The sequence below is a fragment of the Glycine max genome, chromosome 10, assembly GCF_000004515.6.
Source record: "Glycine max cultivar Williams 82 chromosome 10, Glycine_max_v4.0, whole genome shotgun sequence".
Classification (NCBI taxonomy): domain Eukaryota; kingdom Viridiplantae; phylum Streptophyta; class Magnoliopsida; order Fabales; family Fabaceae; genus Glycine; species Glycine max.
The window spans coordinates 50,914,990-50,938,622 of NC_038246.2; the positions used below are offsets into that span (position 1 = coordinate 50,914,990).

The following is a 23,633-nucleotide window of genomic DNA, read 5'->3' on the forward strand; positions in this document are numbered from 1 at the left end:
TAACTTATTTAAATGTGTATTTTCAATAAGTCTTCTAAATAGGGCATAATTTATCCATCAACAAACTTATAAAGTACTTGGTTCTTAATTTATATAAGTCAACATACTTAATATTGAGTGTAAAATACTTATAAAATCATCTATTAAATGCGTTATTATAATTATTAATACTTTTGCACTCTAATTACTTAAATAATTTATATCTATTTATAGATAAATTATATTTCCATCTTAATTTTTTAGATTTGTATATGTATATATTAACAATATAAATAATTTGTACACTATTACAAAGATACAAACCAGCATGTATAATAAATTTATTGATTTTTATTATAATTATTTTAAAAATCATTCCAACAAAAGTTTTAATTAGTTAACGATATAATTATTTACATTGACCGTAGATAGAAATTAATCTCATATCATATTTATTAAATGTAAGAAGTATTGTAAATAAAACACTCCCATACCACACCCATAAAAATTATAATTTGACATATTTTATATTTTAAATTGATTTTATTGTACATGACATAATTAAGTGATATACTAATTAATTAATTTCGATAACACTACAAGTTACGTAAGGTAGCTAGCTATACGAAGTTATATATCTAGAAAATGTATTATTTATTTTTTAATCTTAAACATGGAAACATGACATATTATACGCAATGATGGGATTATGGGATTGCAAAGTCTCAGTCTGGAAATCAATCAACTATTATATATGTGCTTACGTACAGCATACTGATTACAAATTTACAATAGACTTTAGCTTACAGTCATCATCCACCTTAATTTTAGTTCCTGTCGAAGCTTCTCAGTAGCAATTTCCTTCATTTTGCTTAGTCAGGTCCCATTAGAGACTTTTGTCCTGTAACTGTAACTAAGAGAGGTTTCATAATAATAATAAATGAAGTTGTTGATATATCAGGACACGAAATTTACAACTTTTTAAGATGGAAATTCATCGTTTATTTTGTTATAGAGACGCTGGTTTTTGGCATGACATGGATAATATTTGACAAAGAAGCATTAACAAAAAGTAAAATGACCTGAACAGTTTTCTCACTATCGATCTTGGGGGTTACGAGCGGTTATTTGTTTGCACGTCACTGAAACACATTTGAGGTATTCAGGTAAAGGTTTCTAGTTTCCACACATGATAGTATAAGTGACAAATGTGTACAAAATGGTGCAACTTTGCAAGCCTGTACTTTGGTTGATACAGTTGGGTTATGAGTAGTTTGGTCTTATTTTTAAATGTTGCATTTTGGACGTTTCTTGGTCAAAACTGAAAATTTACAAGTTAATCTCTTTTCACATGAGCAATTTTTTGTTTGGTAAGACTCCAAATTGGATTTGGATATGACCAGCTTTAAGAATAATAATGCCACTTCTATATCCATGTTTCAGTATGCTTTTCCCACACCTAGTCCAGGCTTACCCATGTTCCGTACCATGTCAATTGTCAACGAGATTGTTATTTTTTACAGATATGGTTCATTTTTAAAAAAAAAATTACAAGAAACGGATAAATTTTTTAAAATATTATATGCATGGATAAGTCGTATTTTAAAACACGACTTCATACAAAGGAAGTTATACTTTAAAATACGACTTAAAAAAATTATTAAAAGAAAAACTACTGAAATTGTGCTTTAAATCACAATTTCAAGTATTTTATATTTTCTTTTTATAAAATTCATTATAAAAATCGACTTTAGTTTTATTTTATTTTAAAAAAAATTAGTGAAGTCATAGATGTAAGTACAACTTTAGTCTTATTTTTGTTTTTTTTTTAAATATTGAAGTCGTTTGCTACCAGACGAATTTAACTTTTTTCTTCTTCTTCTTTTTTTTTTTTTTTAATTTGTAGTTACCGGTAAAGGAAAGTATGAAACAAGAGTTACTCTTTTGAGAGAGAAAATTTTGGATTCTTGGATGACAGGTAACAGGCAAGCGATATACTTTTTTGGCTGCTGCACTTATAGGAATATCCCCACAGAAAATGGCAGTAGCTATTTCTGAAGGAAGTTCTTGGTAATATGTGCCACTCATCAGCCCGAGTAAGTGTTCCCTCTGATCTCATATTTTAAATTAAAAAAATAAATTAAAGTCGTCAGTTAACAAACGACTTCAATGTTTTAAAAAAAAAAAACTAAAATCATAATTATATCTATGACTTCATTAATTTTTTTAAATAAAATAAAATAAAACTAAAGTCATTTTATATAATACAATTTTTATAAAAAATATAAAATACTTGAAATAATATTTTAAAATATGACTTACTCATACTCGTGATATTTTCAAAATTTACTTATTTCTATAACTTTTTTAAAAAATTAACCCATATCTGTAAAAAAAAGGTCCTAAATTTGTCTATTCTAAATATTCAATACTAGCTTTGTTATACCTACCTCGCTTCTTGTATATTCTAAATATCTAACTATGCCAATTGGCCATATATATATATATATATAATGATAATATAAAAAAATACACTATTAATGTATTTAAATTCTTAATTATTATAAAAGTTAATAATTTTATCATATATCAATTTATGATTAGATAATATTATAAAAAAAATTACACCATTAATACTTTCTAATTGTATTCATCTTTAAATCCCTTCCTCGTACTTATATATATTTTATTATTCTTTGGTTTGCTTATCACCCTTGAATACGTTTAATTATTTCTTTTCTGATTTGTATAGACTAACTTAATCCATTGCCTAAAAATAAAATACAAAAGTTGCGTAATCCATGAGTAAAATGTATACCCACTTGATGAGAGTAACTTGAAAATTGGAACCGTTCAGCTACCCATTGCTTTATTTGTGACTGGTAGAACCGTACAAGATAGTACTACTACAGTACTTTTTATTTTTTTCACGAGTTATTCCGAAATTGAATTGATTTTTTTGCAACAATTCAAATAATGAAAGATAGAAAGGTAGTCGGAAGTTGAAAAATAAGTTACTAATTGGTAGTTAAAATTTTTTAAGTTAGTTTTTTTGTAACAGTTTAATTAATTTATTAAATCATAAGTGTTTAATAAAATTAATTATTGAAGTAATTAAAAAATATAAAATATCATAAATGATATATTTAAAAAGAATAATAGGAAAATTAAATATTTTAAAGATAAAAATAAAAAAAAATGTTAAAAAAATTAAAAATTAGTGTTTTAAAAAAATTACTTCAAGTATCATTTATAAAAACATTAAAAAATTATTTATCAAACGGTAAAACAAATTTTTCAACTTCTAAAAAAAGTTTATAAATATTTTTATAAGAAAATGTAATTATTTAAAACTTCTTTAAATTCAACATATAATATAATTCTATAAATATAAGTAAATGTTAGACAATAAAATTACACAATTACAAATGTCCAATTTATCTAAAATTTAGTGTGCATAATCGTTGAGTTATTATCAACACATTTGGTATAAAATGTCCAAATTATCTAATATACCTTTCATCATTTTATCTAATATGCCTTTCATCGTTTTATGTTATTGCATAGTAATATAGACTTTCATGCCTCTTGTTTGATTTAGAGTAAAATACGTGCATGCAACTTTTAGGCTATATTTAAATTGGAAGAAGAGAATAGAAAAGAAGGAAATGAAATATAATGATGCTACTATTATGTTTCATTGTTTAGATCAGTAAAAAGAGGACTAAGTACAATAATACTATTAAAACCTGTTTCATCCTATTTCATTGTTCATGTTTACTTAATCTCATTGTATCATAACAACAAAATAAAGAATTTATTCCATTTCATCTCATCTCATCAATCCAAACATAACCTGGAAAGTAGTCCACATTCCCTCCCTTGTTCCTCAGTTCTCCACGGGAAGTCACTAGACTAATGTCCTAAGAGAGGAATGAAGATGATGCTTAAGTAATATTGGGGAACAAATTGGTCACATGGAAGAGGAGGGTTTTCATGGCAAGCTCGACCGGGATGCATAAGTAATCTATTAATAGGGTTGGACACAAAACTGGTTTGAACCGATCAACATATATATGACTAAATGAAATGAAATTGCAATTAATAAAGAGGACATGTGAAGTAATAATTGGGGATTCATTTTAATCTTCTGGAGTGGCCACCAAAGTATTTCATCGTTCTTCCTTGAACTGCTGTGACATGTTGGCATAGCATAAGACATAAGACTTGGGATAAAATTCATCAAAAAACAATAATAAGAATAAAATTTGTCAAAAAGTGAAAAATTTGCCAAAAAATTAAAATGTTGGGGGCAAAAAATGTTATTATTTTAGCACGTCACACCAGCTCAACAACAATAGAAGGTAAAATTTATAAGTTTTTTAAAAAAATTTGAGTAAAATGAGCCAAATTAGTTTTTCCAAAAAAGATAAACTAAGGAGATAATATTTTATTTAATTAAAATGTAGAGTATGAACGTTAAGATTGCAATATATCCAGATCTGGTATTAATAAAGTAGGAAATAAAATACCAGATAAATAAGGTAATGCAAAAAGCACAAGAAAACATAAAAAATACATCATTCTCCATGAATGGATGGTTCATGCTTAGCAAATGCATCTACAACCTGGTTTACTTCTTTATAGATGTGAGACCAAGAGATCATCTCACTCATTCTTTAAATATCCTATTTAGTCTATTTCGATTGACATATACGACGATTATTTATTTTTTTATCCGAAAAAATTAAAGACATACTAGAAGGCTTATAACATTTACATATTCTTCTTAACAAATTAAGTTGGACTCCGCGTAGAAGGGCTGATAAAACAACTTAATTAAAATCTTAATAAGTTATTTGCATTTGGATACACATGTTAAAAGTTACTTATACAATTTTGAAATGTTTACATACATAAGTACTTATAAATGTTGTCTTATTTAACAAATTAAAAATAAAATAAAAAATTAAAAAGTAACCAAATAATTTAAAAAATGGCATTATATATACACACATATATGACAGGATAGAAAATAGGTTTGGAAAGAGGGGATGCACCGCGGCACTAAATAATGCCTCACATAATAAAGTCATTATTATTTAATTAAAAGAGGAACAAAAGAAAATTTCAAATAATTTGTTCATAAGTTCTTCTAAACGTTAAGTAGTGATACTAAACATTTGATGCTATATTCATACTGCATTGTCCAAATTGAGGTATTTTCTATCACGTTTAATAAGAATAAATAATTATTAAGTTTTTCATTTACTCCACAAATTGCAATTGCAAGAAGAAAATTTTCATCATTTATGTTATGTCATTAAAGTACTAGTCAACGCATCTAAATCCCCAGCAAAGAAGAGGTAGGAAGACTAATTTGCCCTCCCCAAATAAACAAATTAGCGTCTATGACCGAAAAAATGAAATAAGGAGTAATCAAAGACATAACTAACTCAACTAACTACCAAGCAAATAGCTCATGCAACCAGAAGTAGAATAAGTATCCTCCTCCTTGAGCAGACATTGAAGCAGAGGCAACTAAAATTTATTTGTGTTTAAGTTAGTTGTCAACCACTAACATGAACATGGTAGAGTAAAAATCTATTTTTATATAACTCCAATTCAATTGTAACAATCAGAAGAAATGATATTTCAAGTTGGCATTTTGCCTGATAAGTAGAGAGATAGCTTCTCTCTCATAATGTTGGCAGTATTGTCAGCAAATTCACTAGTTTGGTCTTGATATCTCGAATCATGCTGGTGGCAAGAGAGCATATCATTATGTACTTCATCCTCCATATCCATAACTATATTATGCAGTATGCAGCAAACAAGAACAATTCTTGGTAACTTGTGCTTATCAGGCTTCCACATAACACCTTGGATTATCTTCCACATATCCTTCAGCCTAGCCAATGCTTTCTTGGCCACCATTTGGGTTTCAACAATCCTTTTATTAAACTCAACTTGAATATCTGACAGTCCTTTACCTTCAAAAGGTGTAAGAAGCCATGGCAAAAGGGGAAAGCCTGTATCCCCTATAATATATTCCCTTAACACTGATCCATCTGGAAGTGTTTTCTTACCCCCATTCAACCTCTTCCCTTCTTCAGCAAGTTTGAAAAGAGAAGAGCTTCGAAGCACTTGCTCATCACTCATACTTCCTGGCCATCCAGTAACTATGTCATGGAATCTCAAATCCGGATCCACAACAGCTTGCAACACCATGCTGCAATTCTTCTCACGATCAATCCACACGCTATTCAAGGCATCTACAGAGGGCAAAGTCATCATTATGTGTGTACTGTCAATGGCACCACAACAATTAGAAAGGCCCCTTATGTTCTCAAACTTGGACTTTATCTCTTCCATTTCCATTTCAGTTGAAGGCCAACTAAGATGGTGGAGCCCTCTTTCTTCCATTGTTTCCACAAATTTCCATGTTACCTGGGAAACAGTTGACTGGTTCATCCGAAATGAGTCACCAATGGTTGACAATGACTCACCAGAGCTAAGCCTTCTGAGAGCTACAGCTACTTGATCATTCAAAGACAAGCGATTTCCATTTAAATCAACAAAATTTGAGGCTCTGGCCACCATGTCTTCTTCCACAAGAGAACATATATAGTTGAACGTCTTCCTTGAGATCTTGAAAACAGACTCAAATTTCTCTATATTTTTAGATCGAGCTAAAGGTCCAAAAATTAGCAAAATCAAACATTAGCATATCATGTAAATGGGAAATTGAGTTTCACAATAATATATTATGAATAAGTGTAGCACATCATGAACCATCATAAATAAAATGAAAGGAAGGTAGTCCACATGCCAGAAGAAGCAATAGCAGATTATGTGCAAATTCTTTGTAATCTAGAGGTCAGTTTCTCTGAAAGCTATATTAGAAAAATCTGTCTCTTCTTATACAAAGCAATCTACTTAAGTCACAATGCATAAATATCTAAAAATATGCACAACCTGATGGCTATATATGAGAGTTTTAATTAAGAAAATTAGTATAGTAATGAATTGACTGAAGGGTTTCAACTTCAAAAACAGAAGAAGGGTTCATACCTATGCATTTCTGATTTTATTTTTCTTTCAAAACCTCTTCAGCTGTCAATCAGATTAGAAGGCTTTCAACTCATAACAATTCAATGTTTTATTGTATCTATCGACCATACCAGTCTCACATTTAATCCCATCTAAGCACATTCTCACATTTAATCTGTATACTTTTTCTATCATCAATCAATTCAATAAGCCACATGGAAAAAATTTATTTCACAAGTAGTTTAATTAGTTAGAATGTGTGTTAACCACAAGTTTGAGTAATCTCACTGCTCATGTATTTGGTAATTAGTCAGTATAAAGATGAGAGTGCAAATTATGTGACTCCTCAAAGCAGACATTGGGAAGAGACAAAAAAGCTGGAGTAAAGGAAGAAAGATCATTTGAGATGGGTTGAAACAATGGAGATAGAAAGTCAAAATGAGTATTGACTGACATGAATGCATAACAAGAGAAAGAAGCTGCACAATTCACGTGAAAACAAAGCATAAGATACCCAATTTGTTACGTACAGTGAATTACTGTAACAAGTGAAGATCATAAAAATAATGCAGGTATTTATACCTATAATCAGGATACCACCAATGTTCTAATTAAGGTACAGAATAACAACTAGCCTAGCAGCGATATGCGAACCAAAACAAGAGTAATTGAAGAAAATTGAAACCAAAGTCTACGACAATTCCTAAGTAAAACAAATTCCAAATACAACACAAATGGGTCAAAGGTATGAGGTTACTTTATTTATCAAGTAACTGGGCAAGAAGTATGCCCAATAAGAGCAACATGAGTATGAAAGTCAAGCAAAGTGAGTAAATTAGTAAGCTTGAAGAAACAAATCTGGAATCCTACAACCCATTACAAGAAAGCACGTAACTTCTTTGCCCTACATTAAAAACTCATGATATACAATAACAAGCAAGCAACACACAATTATCAGAATAAAAAGAAAGGATATTTATTAATTGTAGTGTACCTGAGATTCTGAGGGAGAAGTGATGCCACCAATCGAATGAGGTTGCAGAGGCATCTTGGCCATCTTTGTTGTCAGCCTTCTTCCTCTTCTTGATCCCTCTGATGGAACCCATTCAGTATTATTCAGAAAAGCACAATCACAATCACAAAAGCCATTAATCAGCAACGAGAAGAAGAAACAGAAGTGTGAGGTGTGTGTGCCAATTCCCGAGTATTTATTATAATGAATGAATGGAAGGGCAAGTTGGAAAGCATAAACAAGCAAGGGTGAGAGAAAGAAAGAAGCAGAATACGTGAGTAACTAACGCGTGGTGTAATATATATTGGTCAAGTGAAGGGAATCAAAGAATATTAGCCAGCCCAGGCCAGGCCAAGTTCAATGAGACCGCTAGTTTCTCTCCTAATGGACATCAACAATTGCATTCAATTCATTATTATTTTCAACTCAGTTTGCAATCAAATATATTCCGCCTGAATTTAAACTATAGTTTATTTTTTATTATAAGATTTAATCTTTTTTTAAAAAATGTCTTTAATTAAAATCTCTTATAATGAGGTGACAGTGAGTGAGTGAGAAAAACATAATTCATTAATATATATTTGTTAGTTTTGTTTACGGAAGTATTTTTTTAAAAAAATATTAATTTAGGATGAATTTAATGTTCTTAACTTTTTATTTTTATTTTCATGAATTAGTTAATTTAACCATTAATAAAAATTAGAATTAATAGTATTTGAGAATAAACGTTTTTGAACACTTAATGCTCTAACTTGTTATTGATATTCATTCTTTTTTACCATGTCTTATTTCATCTTTTTTTTTTTTTTACCGCATCTCTTTTATTTATTTCTCTCGTCATTTTCCCATGTTTTTGTTACATTGCATTTTTCGCTCCACTCGTCTCATCTACGTTCCTGTCTCGACAATAATATTCATTCAAAATATCATTTTCATTTACTACCCGTCGTTGTTAGACCATCTCTGTTTTCACATTATCATCATTGTCTCTTGAGCTTAAATACGTGTAGAAATTCATTTTTAAACCATACACTAGGGAAAAAAAAACTCGAAATGTTGTTTTATCAATAGATTATATCTTCTCTTAGGATAAATGCTTAAATTATAATCTTTATTTATTTTTAAAGTTATATTTTTTTAAGAATATTACATTTTAATTAAACAAAAATTTCTCAATTAATCAGTGCACTTATGACACTAATCACATTTGTCATAAATAAATTATTAAAATTTGTTTCCTGTGCCCACTTAAGAAATAGTATTAGAAAAATGTTTTATCTTTTCGATGTTAATCTTAACTATAATTTTATTTGATATTTTTTTTTAAAATTACCCCACCATATAATAACTATACTAATGTTGTAATCTTCCATCAAGTAAAATTAATGTATCTAAGGATGGAGCGGAGTTTACCTTTTTATTATAATAGAATGGAATTTACGCCAAATAAGCTAAAAGGATTATGTTTTTCTTTGTTTAGGTATTTAAGAAAATCTTTGTTCTACCTAAATAGGTCTAGGTCGTGTCAAGACTAGTGCAAATAACCCATTTTTAAAAACACAAGTAGGAATGACACCTACTTACAATCGAATATATATATTGGCTATTTGTATAGGTCTAGGTTAAAAATTATTAGCAGTAATGTAGATGAGATATGTGTATAAGGATTTTTATACTCTAAATTTTACACTAATCTGAATTTAATTAGGCAAGACTTTATAAGTCACAAAAATTTTCCATTTTTAAAATTTTGTTCTTCTATTTTTAATACAGTTGTAATTTTAAGATATAAATATTAGGTATTAATTGAATTAATTTATTATAAAAATAATAATATATTTTCTTGCTAACATCTCAATAGAATTTTTGAATTATTTCTTTCAGTCACGAACGAGATATTCACGTTATTGACGACAAGAAATGTTTCTTTTTTGTTTCAATTACCCCTCACAACACGCTTTTTAAAATGATATAGGATGAGTTTGTTAAAATTTTAAAAAATAATTTTAAAATAAGTGCTTTTGATATAAGTATTTTTTTATGAAGTTATATTTGTTTCTTAAAATAAGTAGGAATATTTTTTTTTTAAAATATAAGCAGTTTAGACAAACATATTAAAAATAAAAAGGGATTTATTTTTTTATTAAAATAAACATTTATTTCAATAAATAAGTTTAAACAAACTGACTTAACTTTTCTATCAATTTTTTATATATATAGTTTGTTGTTTGTTATACACCGAATGGAGTTTACTAGATAAAAAGTATGTACAAAGTAATAATAAATGAATTAGCGAATAATGAACACCTAACATTACATGAAGGATGTTTTACCATGAGTAAGAATTTTGATGTGAAAAATATGTAGAGGTTGTATTCCAATATAGCAATTTTAAATTCTAGATGAGCACAATATCTCATTTTTTGTTCATTATGTGAAGTTGAGACAATTATTCACATGTTTTTTATGTGCACAAAAAATGAAGATTGTTGGTCGAAACTCAACTTAAGTCATTGTAGAGGTCTTGTTCCAAACCGCATGTAAGAAATTCTTCGTCTTGTTTTTGAAACTACAAGAAGAAAGGCAAGATCAAATGACTATCTTGTTATGAAGTTTATGGAAGAAGAGGAATGACAAGGTCCAAGAAAACACGAATGTCCCAAGTGAGTCTGTGGTTAGAAAAAGGGAGGAGTTTTATCAGAGTTGGAAGTATACAAAGACAAAAAGATCAATTACAAAAAATTGACACTTGAAACTGCGTCGTTGAAAACTGGTGAAAACTAGAACATAAATGACTCAAATGCATCGTGAATTTCATATGATTCATAATATCACTTGAACTAGTTTGTGTGTTCATGATGGTCAAGAGAGTTTTATTTTAATAATGACATCATGGAGACAAGTAGACAACCATGCATGGACATTTAAGACAGTGAAACATGAGTCTATAAACAATTCTTTGTTTTGTAACTACAATAAATTTTAATTATGTAATGTTCAAATTAGACTCTAAAATGGTAGTTAACAAAATAAATACTGCATATGAGGATCTAACAAAATTGGAAAATATTACTGCTGAGTGTAGAAAGATTTTAATTACTCATTCATCTTGTATAATAAGATTTGTTAAGAGACAAACAATGAAGTTGCTCATGAATTAACAACAGTGACTCCATTATTTTCTAGTCTCTACTCTATTGATCATGCAATACTTTATATTGAGCATTTGATTCATAAAAAATGAGATAAATACTATTCAGTAAAAAAAATTATTGTTTGCTAAGAAAAAAATTATTGATCAAGAATTTTGTAGTGAGTACAAAAAAAAAAGTCGCTCGTTTTGGTTGCTAATGATCCAAGATTGAATAATTTGGCGAAGCAATGAGGATTAGCAATTTTTAAAAGAGGACTTGTTGAGTATATTTCTTAATTCTACATTGATAAAAAAAAAAATTATACTCCAAACTGATATTCTGTGCAGCCTGTTTCAGAACATAGAAAATGTTACATAATCAGCATAATGAAATACTATTTAATTTGTGCTTCTTGTTTGCAGTTGCAGCTCTCTGGTGCTTAATTTTGACAGAACAAGAATTCGACTGAAAGCTCCAATAATGTTTTAGGGTTTCACCAACCAAGGCTGTTGTTTGATCACATAAGATGCCAATAAAAAATGTATGATAAAAAGAAATAAAGAATGTCTATCAATGACCGAAAAAATGCAATTATCGGTAGGAAATTTTTTAGCCATTTTATGAAAAAAAAAAACAATACAGACGTTAATTGATTAATAACATAAGATGCCAATAAAATAAAATAAAACGTATGATGATTGATGAAAATATGTGGCTATGAACGTCTAAAATGCGATTACCGTTTAAAATTGAAGTGTGTAATTGTTGGGTAAATTCCGACAGCACCCACGTGATAGCAAGATTTTCAGACGTTAATGAAAAAATCAAAATTTCGCCCACCGTGGGGCTCGAACCCACGACCACAAGGTTAAGAGCCTTGCGCTCTACCAACTGAGCTAGACGGGCAACTGTTGAAACTTGAAATTTTAAATAATATGTAGTAACCTGTTTTTTATAGAATATAGAATAAATATATGTAGAACGTGTAAAAACTAAAAATATATATGTGCCATTAAGTTCAATATCTTTCTCACTTTGCAGATTCGATGATTTCAAATGAATTAAGTCTTAAATTATACATGACGTATCTATATATAGTGTACCATTTGACATGTTAGCAATAATTTTTTGATAGCTTTGCGAAATGCGAAGTCTTCAATATAAGATATCATTGGAACGGTTGCATATTGCAGTGTTTATAGAGCACAGTTAAGTGGTTCTTGTAGTATCTAATTCCAATATTTGAACCACATGGGGCATGTGCCTGATATTTAGAACAGGGAAAGATTAGGTGTTTCTCCAAGGTTAGGTGTTTACAACAAAATAAAAAGAAAAATGTTCAATGAAAGATATAGTCTCGGACAGAACTCTGAAAATAAAGCCCAAAATCAGATGACTAAAGCACTTACATTTGGAAAGAATTTGAAGTACAAAATAATTCAATTGAAGCAATCAAATTCCATTCAATTGTGAAATGACTTGTTTGGATTATTAAACTTGTGTAAGTATTTCCATTGGGGTATCGGGTTTAACGAAATACAACAAGGAAGTTAGTTTTGCTCCAGACAAATCATGATGCACTAGTATTGGATTATTGGGTACCAACAAAGATATAAGGAGCAATAATTCATTTCATGTTAATTTGATTAAAAGGACACAACACAAAAGATAGATGTACTAGCAACAAATCACTCAATTTATTGTGTTCCATTTCTAACTCAAGTTAAAAACTGCATAATGACACCAATTTGAGTGATTCATAGTTCCTCTCTCGCACTCACAAAGATCATCCACACCTGATGAACTGCATCAAAACTTCTGAAGCCTTGATCCTCCCACTTGGACGTTCATTCTCCACCCTCTGGCTTCTGATATCTGCTGATTCAAAACCCTCCAAAGACCCTTCCAACGTTCCAAAACTTGATCTAGAAAATGGCAAAGACCCTTCATTCTCACCCAACTCCCTTGCATCACCATTTCCTTCACACTCTTCAACTTGCTCCTCCCTTTTTATCCTTTCCCTATGCTTCTCCTCGGTCTGAGTCGACGCATTAGTAGCTTTCCCTGCAAACTCTTCGCATGTCTTTGCCGAGTAAAACTTGTAATCACTCGAGTTCAATGATTGGCTTCTCCCCTTTATGGTGGCAGGGGAGTCTGCACCCGTGCTAGAATTGATTGCTTCAGTGGAACTTTTGGAGCTTGATGTTGATATTGTTTCGCAGGATCGAAAACTCAAAGAAGCTTCTATCATTTGTGTTCCTTTGAGGACATACTCATGGCCACTACTTGGGTAAATGAAATCATTCTCGGACAAATCTTGCCACACATAACCGTTTTTGTAACTCCTAGAATAAAATTCCTCATTAGCATTCTTTGATAAACATTGTTAGTTGCAACAAGTTTGAGCCTGTGAACTAAATAAATGTGTGTTTGGATTTGCGTTTATAGCATCCAAAATTATGTTGAAACATCAGCAATTTTAGGTAAATGTTTTATGTATCTAATTCCACAATAAAAAAAATTAATTTACATTCAGAATTGATCATGAGCTGGAGTAACTTTAAATAATACTAAGTTCTACTACTAATGTATTTTTAGAAATTAGAATAAAACCATCCAAACATAAATGATTTCATCTCAAAGTCAATTTTGCAAAAGCTCATTCAACACACGTGAAGACAATTAAGGGAGTCTGTGTTCCAAGATTCTGAAGAGCCTATAATAGAATTTACCTTTTTGCAGACCAAGAATACATGTTGGCCATTCCTTGTCCCCGGAGAAAACTCAATCTATCTATCACATCTGAGAACGACAGGGTAAACATAAAAAAAAATAAAAAATAAAATAGTGAAATTATATCTGAGCATAAATCAAATTTAGTAACTAGCAATTCTATTTCCCATTACTGTATTGTAGCATTTACCTTTGAGACATAGCACTCCCTGTAGAGAAGAGATTGGAACCTCCATGAGATGTGGATGTTCAAGCTGGCCATTTCGGGAAAGGTAGTATATTACTGGAACTTTAACCTCAGTTGCTTGATGCTTTGGTTCAATCCAGATTTTGGTGCTCTCAAGACTTGCTTCTCTTTCTAACATTTTCCTTGATAAAATAGAAATAAAAAGCAGCAAATTTGAAGGTAATGAAGGCAAAGTTTCTGAGTGCAGAATGAGAAGCTATTGTGTGATTCAGGTAGTGAACTGAGGGAGATTCTTGGCATTTATAACGATAGGGGCCACCAAGAGGGAAAGTGACCCTTGTTTGCATTTGGCAAATAATGAGCTTATATGTACGAATACCAACAAGTGGAATGGCATGCAATTGCATATATTTCACGGCAATATGCCAATCCTGTTGTTGAGCTTATAATATTAACTCACGAGGCAGGTGCTACTACTAGTTGCAAGTTAATGGTCAAATGATGTTTCATCAATTATCAATATCATTCATAGTACCCCCCGCTCACGGACCAAAGTGAGCTCAGGACAAAATTTTCATTTTCTTCATTTAAAGTCAAAAGTAGTCCCGTGAAACCATCGCACTGCTTTCAGGGAAAAAAAATGGACGAGTTTCCCGGCAACCAAGCAGAATGTGCGGAAACTAGTGATTGAAGGGCTTTATAACGAGAAGACAAATGTTAAATAGTATTCTAAGTGTGTTATCTAAGGAACTAAAAGAAAAAACATGTTTCATTAGAATGAGCAAAAATGTGTTATCTTATGATTTTTAAATACATTTCAATATTATTTTCCTTTTAGCCTTTTAATTAGGGCACTGATTAGTGAGACTTAGTGAGAATGGAATTTCGTGAAAAGAAAAAAAGAAGGCCTATCTTACTATTCCTTCACATAGAAAAATTAAAACAACACGAGTGGCTAAATGTGAAGAAAATCTTGAAACTTCAAACATCTAGTACTAACTAATCAAACGGCTTTTCCTCTTGATCCATGATTTCGAGGAATTCTCGTATCAAGAAAAGCAAGTGAAAATTGTCTAACTTGTTCAATTATAGATACTACCCTCTCTCTATATAAATTAGAAACAAAAACTAGTGTCACACCGGCTACAAGAAGAAGAAAAACAATAAAATATTTGGAATATTTCCACTATCAATGCCGTGCTTTTTCTCTTGCCACATCGACATACAGGTAAATGAAAGGCTTATAATCGGAGTGGTTCTTAAGCAAACTTCGTTGTTGGCGGAGAATATGTCGTAACGAGGGGTTCATCATACGTGACAAAACCCTTTAACCAAGTTTGAAGGCAATTTCTCATTTTGTTTTCGCTGTTTATGTGGGTTCAAGTATCGCACGTGTGTGGATTGTGAGTTTGTCGTTTTGGGGGAGAAGTGGCGTGTGAGTGAAAAGAGTACAGTGGCAGAAAGTAAATGAGAAAGCAGGTGCTGGTGAGTGATAATTGATTACGTGTGACAGCGAATAAATTGGAAACAAATGAAGAAACTGTATTGCATTGAGCCCTTCAATGCACAGAACAGGCTAGCAGGCCACTGCACTGTTTGGAATTGGAACCACTACGTTCCAATATCACTGCAGACTGTGTTATTTCTTCAGCACTTCACCATTTCTAAAACAACAGTAAGATATTAGTCAACAAATAACACTTTGTTACTTTAGTCGGGTATGTACTAATGATCCGAATTTATAGTTTATTATACTTTCTCTCTATTATTGTACATTTTTCTCAAGTAGATTAGCAGCTTGGTCCATAAAAATATTTCCACACATAGTTTAGTCCTTAAATTTGATTATTGAAAGAGTTTTTTTTTTTTGTCATTGAAAGAGTCGGTTCCGAATTTTTAAACTTGTATAATGTAATCCTTTTATTGGTATAAAATTCAAAAATTCAAGGCCAGATCTAAGCTATATTTATATTCGGAAATTAAATTGCAAGTAGAAAACAGTCATGGGAGTAAAGTTGTTAACTAATTTACTCTCTTTTTCTTTTCTTTTTTCCTCTGTATGCATGCATACAATACAAGTGATGACTTTTGAATCCATCCATCTTCCTGACAGTCTAAGACCACTTCCTTCTAAGATTTTATTTTCAGTTTGCAGGTAACAAATTGATTCTAAGGACTTCAGTCAAAATTTTATTATTCATTTGAATTTTGAAGTCTTTGAATTCTCATTGTTACTTTTCTATTGGCCTTGATGAAGAAACTGTGATGGAGTGATGTGGCATTAGCATTCCAGAGTTTGGATTCTCTGACTGCATGAAATCCTAGAGATCAAACTAAACTCAAAATTTTGGACAATTAGACGGTGGGTGTAGGAGTAGGACCCGGCAGTTTGCTTTTTTAAATGCAGAGAATCTTGGTCTGGCCATTTCAGCAGTAGAAGCAATTGCTTTGGTAAGTTTCTTTTCAGGTACTATGTTGTATTGCCATAAGATTGGAACAAGGTCCCTCACTCGTATCTGTCAGGTGATAGTGGCACCCATAAGAAAGTATCACGTTGAAGTACCTGATGACAAGTCTCTTTTAGTTAGGTTATAATTTCTGAAATGCTAGGAGCAGATTCTTCTACTCAAGAGGAGTATGATAATGTGTAATTCATTTTAAGAATGCACGATTTGTCATCAGCATCACATTCACCATTGTATGGTCTGTTGAGCACCTTATTTGTGTTTCTGGGCCGAACAATGGATACTCGAGGTGGCAACAAACATACTTTAAGATACCACCAGAAGGGAATGAAGGCCGCCGTTGATCTCTTCTGGTTTCCTTCTAAGACTTCGTTTCAACTTCGTATTAGACTTCAATCTGTGTGAAATCATTTAACCTTTCGAAATGTAGAAAGTGCAGTTTTTGATATTTCTGCTTTTGAACAATGCAAGTTGCAACATTCAGCAAACACTGGAATGCAGTTGATGATGCAGTACAGTAACATAAACTAACTAATGCTAGCAGAGTTTCACGTAATATTCCAATTACACAGTTTTATCTCAGTTAAATTTTCAAGAGAGCTCTCTCTGGTTGCCTCAAACATTTACCTAGTTGCAATAGGCAAGTTGACCATGCAGAAAAGAGGGAAACAATTCGTATATTTACGTACTAGTACTACTATTTGTTTACAGTTTTTAGTTTTAGGAGTCACTAATGAAAAAATCGTGTCATGAACTGAATTCTTATCAATAAAGTCTTTCCAAGTTTGTTTTTCTCCCGTTTCATTTCCACTCGGTCAATTTTCTTTCTCTGAGAATGGTTTATCACTTCCATGCTCTTGAGTTTCAGTTTTCATATCAATTTATAAAATTCTCATTTTCCTTACAAATACAAAGCTAAAAAATGCTCCCGTGTAATCAACGCCAAACAGAATGTGCAAAAGCCAGTCAAGGATAGGATCAACACACAAATGGAGTCAAATCAGAGTCAGAAGAATACAACAGGGATAAGGAGCAACAAAAAGAAAGTTTGGATTTACTATTAATTTGCATCAAATTGTCTATCTATCTGTGAACAAAATCTCAAACTAGTAGTAACTTTTTAATCTCTTCCTACTTTTCTTTGCTTATAACAAAGACAAAGAATTTTCATTTCAAGAGGAAAAAATGATAACAATAACAAGGGAAGTAGGAAACTGTAAATCCGATCAGTTATGGATGCCTCATTATTGTATTTTATAAACTACAATCAAACTGTTTGCTAGAAGAAAAAAGAACAGTGACCTGTTTGAGTTTTCCTACACGCTTTAGGTTGTAGTTGCAGCAACTGTTTGTTTCGTTGGGCATGCCGCAAATGTATGTCCTTTCTCACCACACTCATAGCATGTCCTCCTCCTCATCTTGCCACTTCCTGTGGAACTTGATTTATCACCATCAGCTCCATTTATCTTGTCACTTCCTGTGGAACTTGATTTATCACCATTAGCTTCATTAACTGTGGAGCTTGCATGAGTTCCAGTTTTTTTCTTCAAAGGAACCGCACAACTTATCCTGACAGGTCTCCCAAACAAAACATTTTGGTCCAATGCAAGTGCTTTTTTTAGTGACTGACTATCACCAAAATCCACATGGGCATACCCTCGAAACTCTCCTGTCTCCTTGTCCATACCGAATCGTAGCGATGTTATCTCAGAATTATTGAAGAATTTCCTCAGTTCTTCCTCTGTTATATCCCACGACAAATTTCCAACATATATTCTATTGTACCCCTCCAAAATTTCTGGAGCAAAATCTGAGGCTTTATTGGCTCGAGTTGCTTTATATGGTTGGATTTTAAGAAAGAGTCCTCCCCTGTTATACATTAAATGTTTCATGAGAAATGTGCAAAAAACAGTAAATCATGTTTCTAAGAAAGAAAATTGCGAGCTTTACTAACATGTCAGCTCCATCAAGAGCCAATGCTCTTTTGGCTGCTGCTTCAGTCTGCAGGAAGAATGCCACAAAAATGTCAGCATGTTATGAACATGCTTATTACCAAAGTGAAATACAAACTTAAGATAGTGATGTAAGGAGAATTACTATGCATTGCTAATAGAGTGTGCTGATAAATCTCAAGGGCTCAACTGAGATTGATAGTAATAAAAAAATAAAAAAGGCTCTATTGCAATAAAAAAAATAAAGGAAAAATGAAGAAAAGAATAGTGCAATAGTCCTGACCTTGAAAGTAATAATGGCAATCCCTCTAAACTTGCCAGTTTCAGGAAAAGTCATGCAATCAACTTCAGTTATGGTGCCACAGCTTTCAAAATAACTTCGAATATCATCCTCAGTTGAATAATAGGGAATTCCTCCAACATAAATCTTTGTATTTGTATTAGGAGCATCACCATTGTCTTGACTGAATATATATCACGGAACACATAAACAATTAAAACAAAAATCTCGCACTCACATTAAACAGTAGCTATTTACAATGTAATATTATTATTACCTGGTAGTTGTATTGGTCTTGGTTAACTCTGTAGCCTCTGGCATTTCCCCTCCACCATTAGATTCGTTTTCCTTAGCCGTCCTGGGGTTTTTCTTCTTCTTTGGTGTGTCGGAAACTCCAGTTGCTGCCACGTCATCGTCCTCTAGCTTCTTCCTCTTTGTCTTCTTATTGGGCGAACCCTGTGTTTCAGTTTCATTTTCCTTGTTGGGTTGTTGTGGAGGTTGGTCGGATCGAAGCTTTCTTCGCTTCTCTCTCTTGAAGAATCTGGGTGTGGGCGTGGCAGAGTCCAGAAGAGTTTTGAGAGAGTTATTATTATTAATAGAAAATGAAGGGGGTTCAGCGGCGGCGTTGGAGTTGCTTTGGGCTAATTCAGCTCTCAGCTTAAGCTTCAGTTTCTTGTTTGATAGAACCATTCTGCTCTCTCAAACCCTCGACAGACACAGTCACAAAACCAAAGAAAGGGTTTTGGGGAAGACGCAAACAAACGACGCCGTACATTCGGAGGGTATAACTAACAAGGTATTTCTTCTTTTGGGCTTTGAAAAGCCCTTGAGACATGTCCTTCGGCCTTTAGCAAAGCCATTCCACTTTTGGGCTCAAAGTTCAACCTGTTTTTTTTGGAAATACCTCTCACCTTATATCTCCCAGATATGATAACTATTAAAAAGTTAAAGTAATACTGCATAATGTTAAAAATCTAGCTTAAATTACTCATTTATTTCTATAATTTCACTATTTGTATCCTTTAATTTTTATATTTTAAAAATGATATTTTTATTTCATATAATTTCCACGTTAAATCTATATTTTACTGAATAACGTTGTTAGTTTACAGTTAGTTGTTGCACACAAATATAGTCATGCCCAATTTCGAAACTATTATATGATCAATGAATTGAATTTTACTTGTTAGTAAAGTCTCAACTACAACTACTACTATTATTTAAGACTCTACATTTTTTGTCAATCACGTGTATTTTTTTGTTCGAACCAAATATTTAAAACAATCTTTGCATCTGATATTAGTTATTAACTAGAACAATCAAACGGCAATTAATCCATGTGCCTGAATTTTTCAACTAGCTGCTTTGAAATCATTATGATAATTATAAAAAATAGGAACACTATTGAGTTCTTTTTTATAATGAAAAGTATGTCTTAAATGTGTTACACAGTCCTATGCAATGCAATGAGACGCATCAAAAGTGTCAAAACACTTGTGTTCCATCGGTTTTCTTGGCGTTCCCACATCACATTGTTTGTATTCTATCGATTATCCCCATTCTCACTGTCACTGCTCTGATGTCAGCTGATACCAAGTGAAGCCACGTTCACATACTTATTATGTGGCATCACACTCGCATTCCATGTGTCATTTAGCCTTCCCAATTTCTTTTAAAAAATGCCCGCTACTTATTTTTAATTATTTAATGTTAACAAATTAAACTTTTTGTGGTAACCCATTTTCACCCGTCGTGTATGGTTTAGAAATAAAGGGAATGAACGTCAATCTTGTCCACAAATTTCTCCTTTTTCTCCCTTTCTTTCTTTCAATCAATTGTTACACTAAATATTTTTATGATTAGTTAAGGGTGACGAGAAATCATTAAGTTTTTCTTTTTTTATATAGATATCAGGCAAATTGATCACTGAGTTTCATTTACAAACTATTTTTTAATAAAGATTCATTTTGAAAGATATTACGCAAGAGATCTATTTTGGTAAGCATCCCACCAGCACGATCAGTAAATTCATCCACGTGACAGCCTGGAGTACATTTCATCAATGGGGTTGACGAAACAGACTTGGAGTACATTCACACGATCATCCTGTGCATGTTTTGCTAACACCGTTAGCGAAACAAATTTGGAAAGATTAAAAAATCGTTCATAATTATAAGATAATTGATGCTAATAAATATATTTATTTTATAGCATAATTGATGCTAAAATCGTTTAATCAAATCTCTTAATTGATGCTAATAAATACATTTACTTTTTTTAGCATCAATTAATATTTTATTTTATAATTGAAAATGATTTTTAATCAAATATCTTAATTGATGCTAATAAATACAAACGATTTCAGCATCAATTTCATCAATGAGAAAGACGAAATCCACTATCACTATCATGATAAAAAAAATTCAATTATGATAACAAATTTGAAAAGATAAAAAATCGTTTATAATTATAAGATAATTGATGCTAATAAATGTATTTATTTTATAGCATAATTAACGCTAAAATCGTTTAATCAAATCTCTTAATTGATTTTAATAAATACATTTACTTTTTTTAGCATCAATTAATATTTTATTTTATAATTGAAAAATGATTTTTAATCAAATCTCTACTAATAAATACGATTTAAGTACCAATTTTGCTAATAAAGATGACGAAATCCACTTTCTGCATTTATTTTGTCAACGAAGATGACAAAATCCACTCTGCCAAGCCTGTTTCGCCAACTCCAATGACGAAATACACTCCAAAACAAATCCCTCACGCAATATATTTTAAAATGAACCCTTACTGAAGAATAGTTTGTAAATGAAATCTAATGGTTAATTTTCCTACATATCATAAAAATAATTCAATCAAAATCACTCTTTGCCGTAAAATGAATCATACCATATTTAAAGATGTGCTGTCCCCTACAAGATTACATTGCAGAAAAGGATATATAGAAACAAAGGCTCCAAAAGTGACATATTTTATCTCTTCTGAATTATAACGCTATGCCAGCCCCAGCCTGAAAGAGCATGGGAAATGACTTGTTCATATAATTTTCCTTTCTACATAAAAAAAAAAATCACTGCACGATCACTACATTCAAGCAACTCTCATCCGATGTCTCTATCTTTGGAGGCTCTCCCTTGACTAATTCAATCAATTTCTTTGCCACTGAGATTTCATCCACTCGATTTGTAAATCCCATAAACTTTATCCGTTTTAGATGCTCCAATTTTGTACTATATTCAGTTTCTTGCGTTAAACAATATGAATTGGACCGTGGAGCCGAATAACTTGTAGAATCATTCTGCATCCATTCGGTGATAGAAAATAAAAAAAAAGTTAGAAATTAAAGTTTAGAAAAGAAACTATATCAAAACAAGAGCATCAATTACTTTTAAGTTCCGAGCATGAAACCTACCGTCACAAAAAGTTGCTCCAAGGCAGGACATAATTTCAAAAAGGAGACTAAGGTGTCCATGCTATTTTCACCCCTATGGTTGTGAATCCACCATAGCTCTCTTATTTTATAGAATATAAAGTTCCCACTTGGAGAAATCGATGGCCATATCAATTCCTGCAACAAAACGCTTCTGGAGTTAGTTAAATTGTGTATAACTAAAAACGAGACATCCTAAATTCAAGTCACTACCAAAAAAATATAGAGAGGTGCAAGCATTCCCATTTCCATTATAATTTTTCATGTATGATAAGTTATTGTAATTTCTTTCTATTAGCGCCTAAAAATTAAGCTCAAGTTGTAAATTGGCCAGATATATAATTGCATTAAATGAGCAATAGTAGACGAGAAATAATAGAAATTAAGAACATACCTGAAAAGTCCACTCACATAAAGTGAGAGCTTCACAATTCTTTATTGTCAACAGTGTTTGGTTGAAATATTGAGCCTTGAAGTCAGCACAGCTTGGTCCAAGTCTGAAATTAAGCATGGCATGGCTAAGGTTGAAATGGGATTCTGGCCAAATCGTTGGAAGAGGTCCATCAAGTCTGAAACTTTTAAGCTTAGAAGTTCTAAGATGGAGAGACTTCAACTGGGGGCAATCTAATATGGTTAACTCGTGAAGCTTTGATTCAGACTCAATGAACAAAGATTGCAACCCGGTGCACTCAACAATCACCAACTTCTCAAGATGCTCTAAATTTGAAACGATGGAGGAAATCAACTCACTAGTCAAATGACTCACTGATTTCAAATAAAGAGTTTTGACTAAGAAAGTGGGGGGGACAGTGTTGTGTGTGATGTGATGCTTGTTGAGTATAAACTTGAGCTCATACTGCTTTTTGAGGTCTTTGATCCCAGCAGGGAAATCAAGAAGAAGCTTACTGTTGGTTGCAATGGATGCAAAGAGTGCAGTGTCTTGATCAGAAAAGTGAAAATGAAGTTTGCGAGGATGTTTTAATGGATCAAGCTCTTCAAAACGAGACAGAAAACCAGCAACAACACTAGCTACGTCGTCTTGTGTGCTTCCATGTCTAACAAGGGCTTGGTTCCACAGGTCTCTCCACCTAGTAGATATGAGGCTGGTTTCTAGTGGCAGAAAAGAAACTATGCAGCTTAGAATTTCATCTGGCAAATTGCTAAACGGATCCTCCATTGGAGTCTCTAAGATAGTGGATGAGAATGGATACCTGAAACAAAAGGGTAAGTGGTTTTATGAGATTAGAAGACTGTATTTATATATTCAAAAATTCCACCTTCCACTTTAATGACTATCTGTTTGTCTTGTCTTGGTGTTTATTTTTCCCATTGAATTCAATTCGGACCAACTCTATGTTTGACGTTATTTGTTTGAATAAGATATTAT

General features: G+C 31.8%; 4 protein-coding genes and 1 non-coding gene across 6 annotated transcripts; all 5 read right to left on the reverse strand.

The window, feature by feature from the left end:
• Nucleotides 1-5,573: 5,573 nt before the first annotated feature.
• On the reverse strand, nucleotides 5,574-8,461 carry LOC100817136 (putative nuclease HARBI1). Its single transcript, NM_001317704.1, is given in 2 exon segments — nucleotides 5,574-6,671; nucleotides 8,027-8,461. Coding segments are annotated over 2 exon segments (1,149 nt in total). The 5' UTR covers nucleotides 8,139-8,461; the 3' UTR covers nucleotides 5,574-5,634.
• A 3,550-nt stretch (nucleotides 8,462-12,011) lies between these two features.
• TRNAK-CUU (transfer RNA lysine (anticodon CUU)) lies at nucleotides 12,012-12,084 on the reverse strand. Its single transcript has one exon. It is a non-coding gene; the product is annotated as a tRNA-Lys (tRNA).
• Nucleotides 12,085-12,791: 707 nt separating this feature from the next.
• On the reverse strand, nucleotides 12,792-14,696 carry LOC102661484 (protein SOSEKI 2). The gene is made up of 3 exons (XM_006589688.3): nucleotides 14,102-14,696; nucleotides 13,911-13,980; nucleotides 12,792-13,523 (listed from the first exon to the last, which is right to left on the reverse strand). The coding sequence occupies exons 1-3, from the start codon at nucleotides 14,274-14,276 to the stop codon at nucleotides 12,965-12,967; spliced, it is 804 nt and encodes a 267-aa protein (XP_006589751.1). The 5' UTR covers nucleotides 14,277-14,696; the 3' UTR covers nucleotides 12,792-12,964.
• Nucleotides 14,697-17,597: 2,901 nt separating this feature from the next.
• Nucleotides 17,598-19,575, reverse strand: LOC100817668 (28 kDa ribonucleoprotein, chloroplastic). The gene is made up of 4 exons (XM_003536722.5): nucleotides 19,073-19,575; nucleotides 18,799-18,979; nucleotides 18,518-18,564; nucleotides 17,598-18,432 (listed from the first exon to the last, which is right to left on the reverse strand). The coding sequence occupies exons 1-4, from the start codon at nucleotides 19,483-19,485 to the stop codon at nucleotides 17,889-17,891; spliced, it is 1,185 nt and encodes a 394-aa protein (XP_003536770.1). The 5' UTR covers nucleotides 19,486-19,575; the 3' UTR covers nucleotides 17,598-17,888.
• A 2,115-nt stretch (nucleotides 19,576-21,690) lies between these two features.
• LOC100814286 (F-box protein At2g39490) lies at nucleotides 21,691-23,518 on the reverse strand. 2 transcript variants are annotated; one of them, XM_006589689.4, is made up of 4 exons: nucleotides 23,153-23,518; nucleotides 22,641-22,963; nucleotides 22,229-22,384; nucleotides 21,691-22,114 (listed from the first exon to the last, which is right to left on the reverse strand). In XM_006589689.4, the coding sequence occupies exons 1-4, from the start codon at nucleotides 23,421-23,423 to the stop codon at nucleotides 21,887-21,889; spliced, it is 978 nt and encodes a 325-aa protein (XP_006589752.1). In that variant the 5' UTR covers nucleotides 23,424-23,518; the 3' UTR covers nucleotides 21,691-21,886. The 2 variants fall into 2 exon arrangements, with proteins under 2 accessions (XP_006589752.1, XP_003535777.1); XM_003535729.5 differs by having other exon boundaries at nucleotides 22,641-23,513.
• Between the last annotated feature and the right edge of the window lie 115 nt (nucleotides 23,519-23,633).

Excerpts from the sequence above, each read along its gene's own strand:
- LOC102661484 (XM_006589688.3), bottom strand. The coding sequence starts at position 14,276 with ATGTTAGAAAGAGAAGCAAGTCTTGAGAGCACCAAAATCTGGATTGAA. Across the intron at positions 13,981-14,101 it reads GGGAGTGCTATGTCTCAAAG|ATGTGATAGATAGATTGAGT; the intron begins GTAAATGCTACA and ends TGTCGTTCTCAG. Across the intron at positions 13,524-13,910 it reads TATTCTTGGTCTGCAAAAAG|GAGTTACAAAAACGGTTATG; the intron begins GTAAATTCTATT and ends ATTTTATTCTAG.
- LOC100814286 (XM_003535729.5), bottom strand. The coding sequence starts at position 23,423 with ATGGAGGATCCGTTTAGCAATTTGCCAGATGAAATTCTAAGCTGCATA. Across the intron at positions 22,385-22,640 it reads TATGTGAGTGGACTTTTCAG|GAATTGATATGGCCATCGAT; the intron begins GTATGTTCTTAA and ends GTTTTGTTGCAG. Across the intron at positions 22,115-22,228 it reads TGGAGCAACTTTTTGTGACG|AATGATTCTACAAGTTATTC; the intron begins GTAGGTTTCATG and ends GAATGGATGCAG.
- LOC100817668 (XM_003536722.5), bottom strand. The coding sequence starts at position 19,485 with ATGGTTCTATCAAACAAGAAACTGAAGCTTAAGCTGAGAGCTGAATTA. Across the intron at positions 18,980-19,072 it reads AAGACCAATACAACTACCAG|TCAAGACAATGGTGATGCTC; the intron begins GTAATAATAATA and ends ATATATATTCAG. Across the intron at positions 18,433-18,517 it reads GCTCTTGATGGAGCTGACAT|GGGAGGACTCTTTCTTAAAA; the intron begins GTTAGTAAAGCT and ends AATGTATAACAG.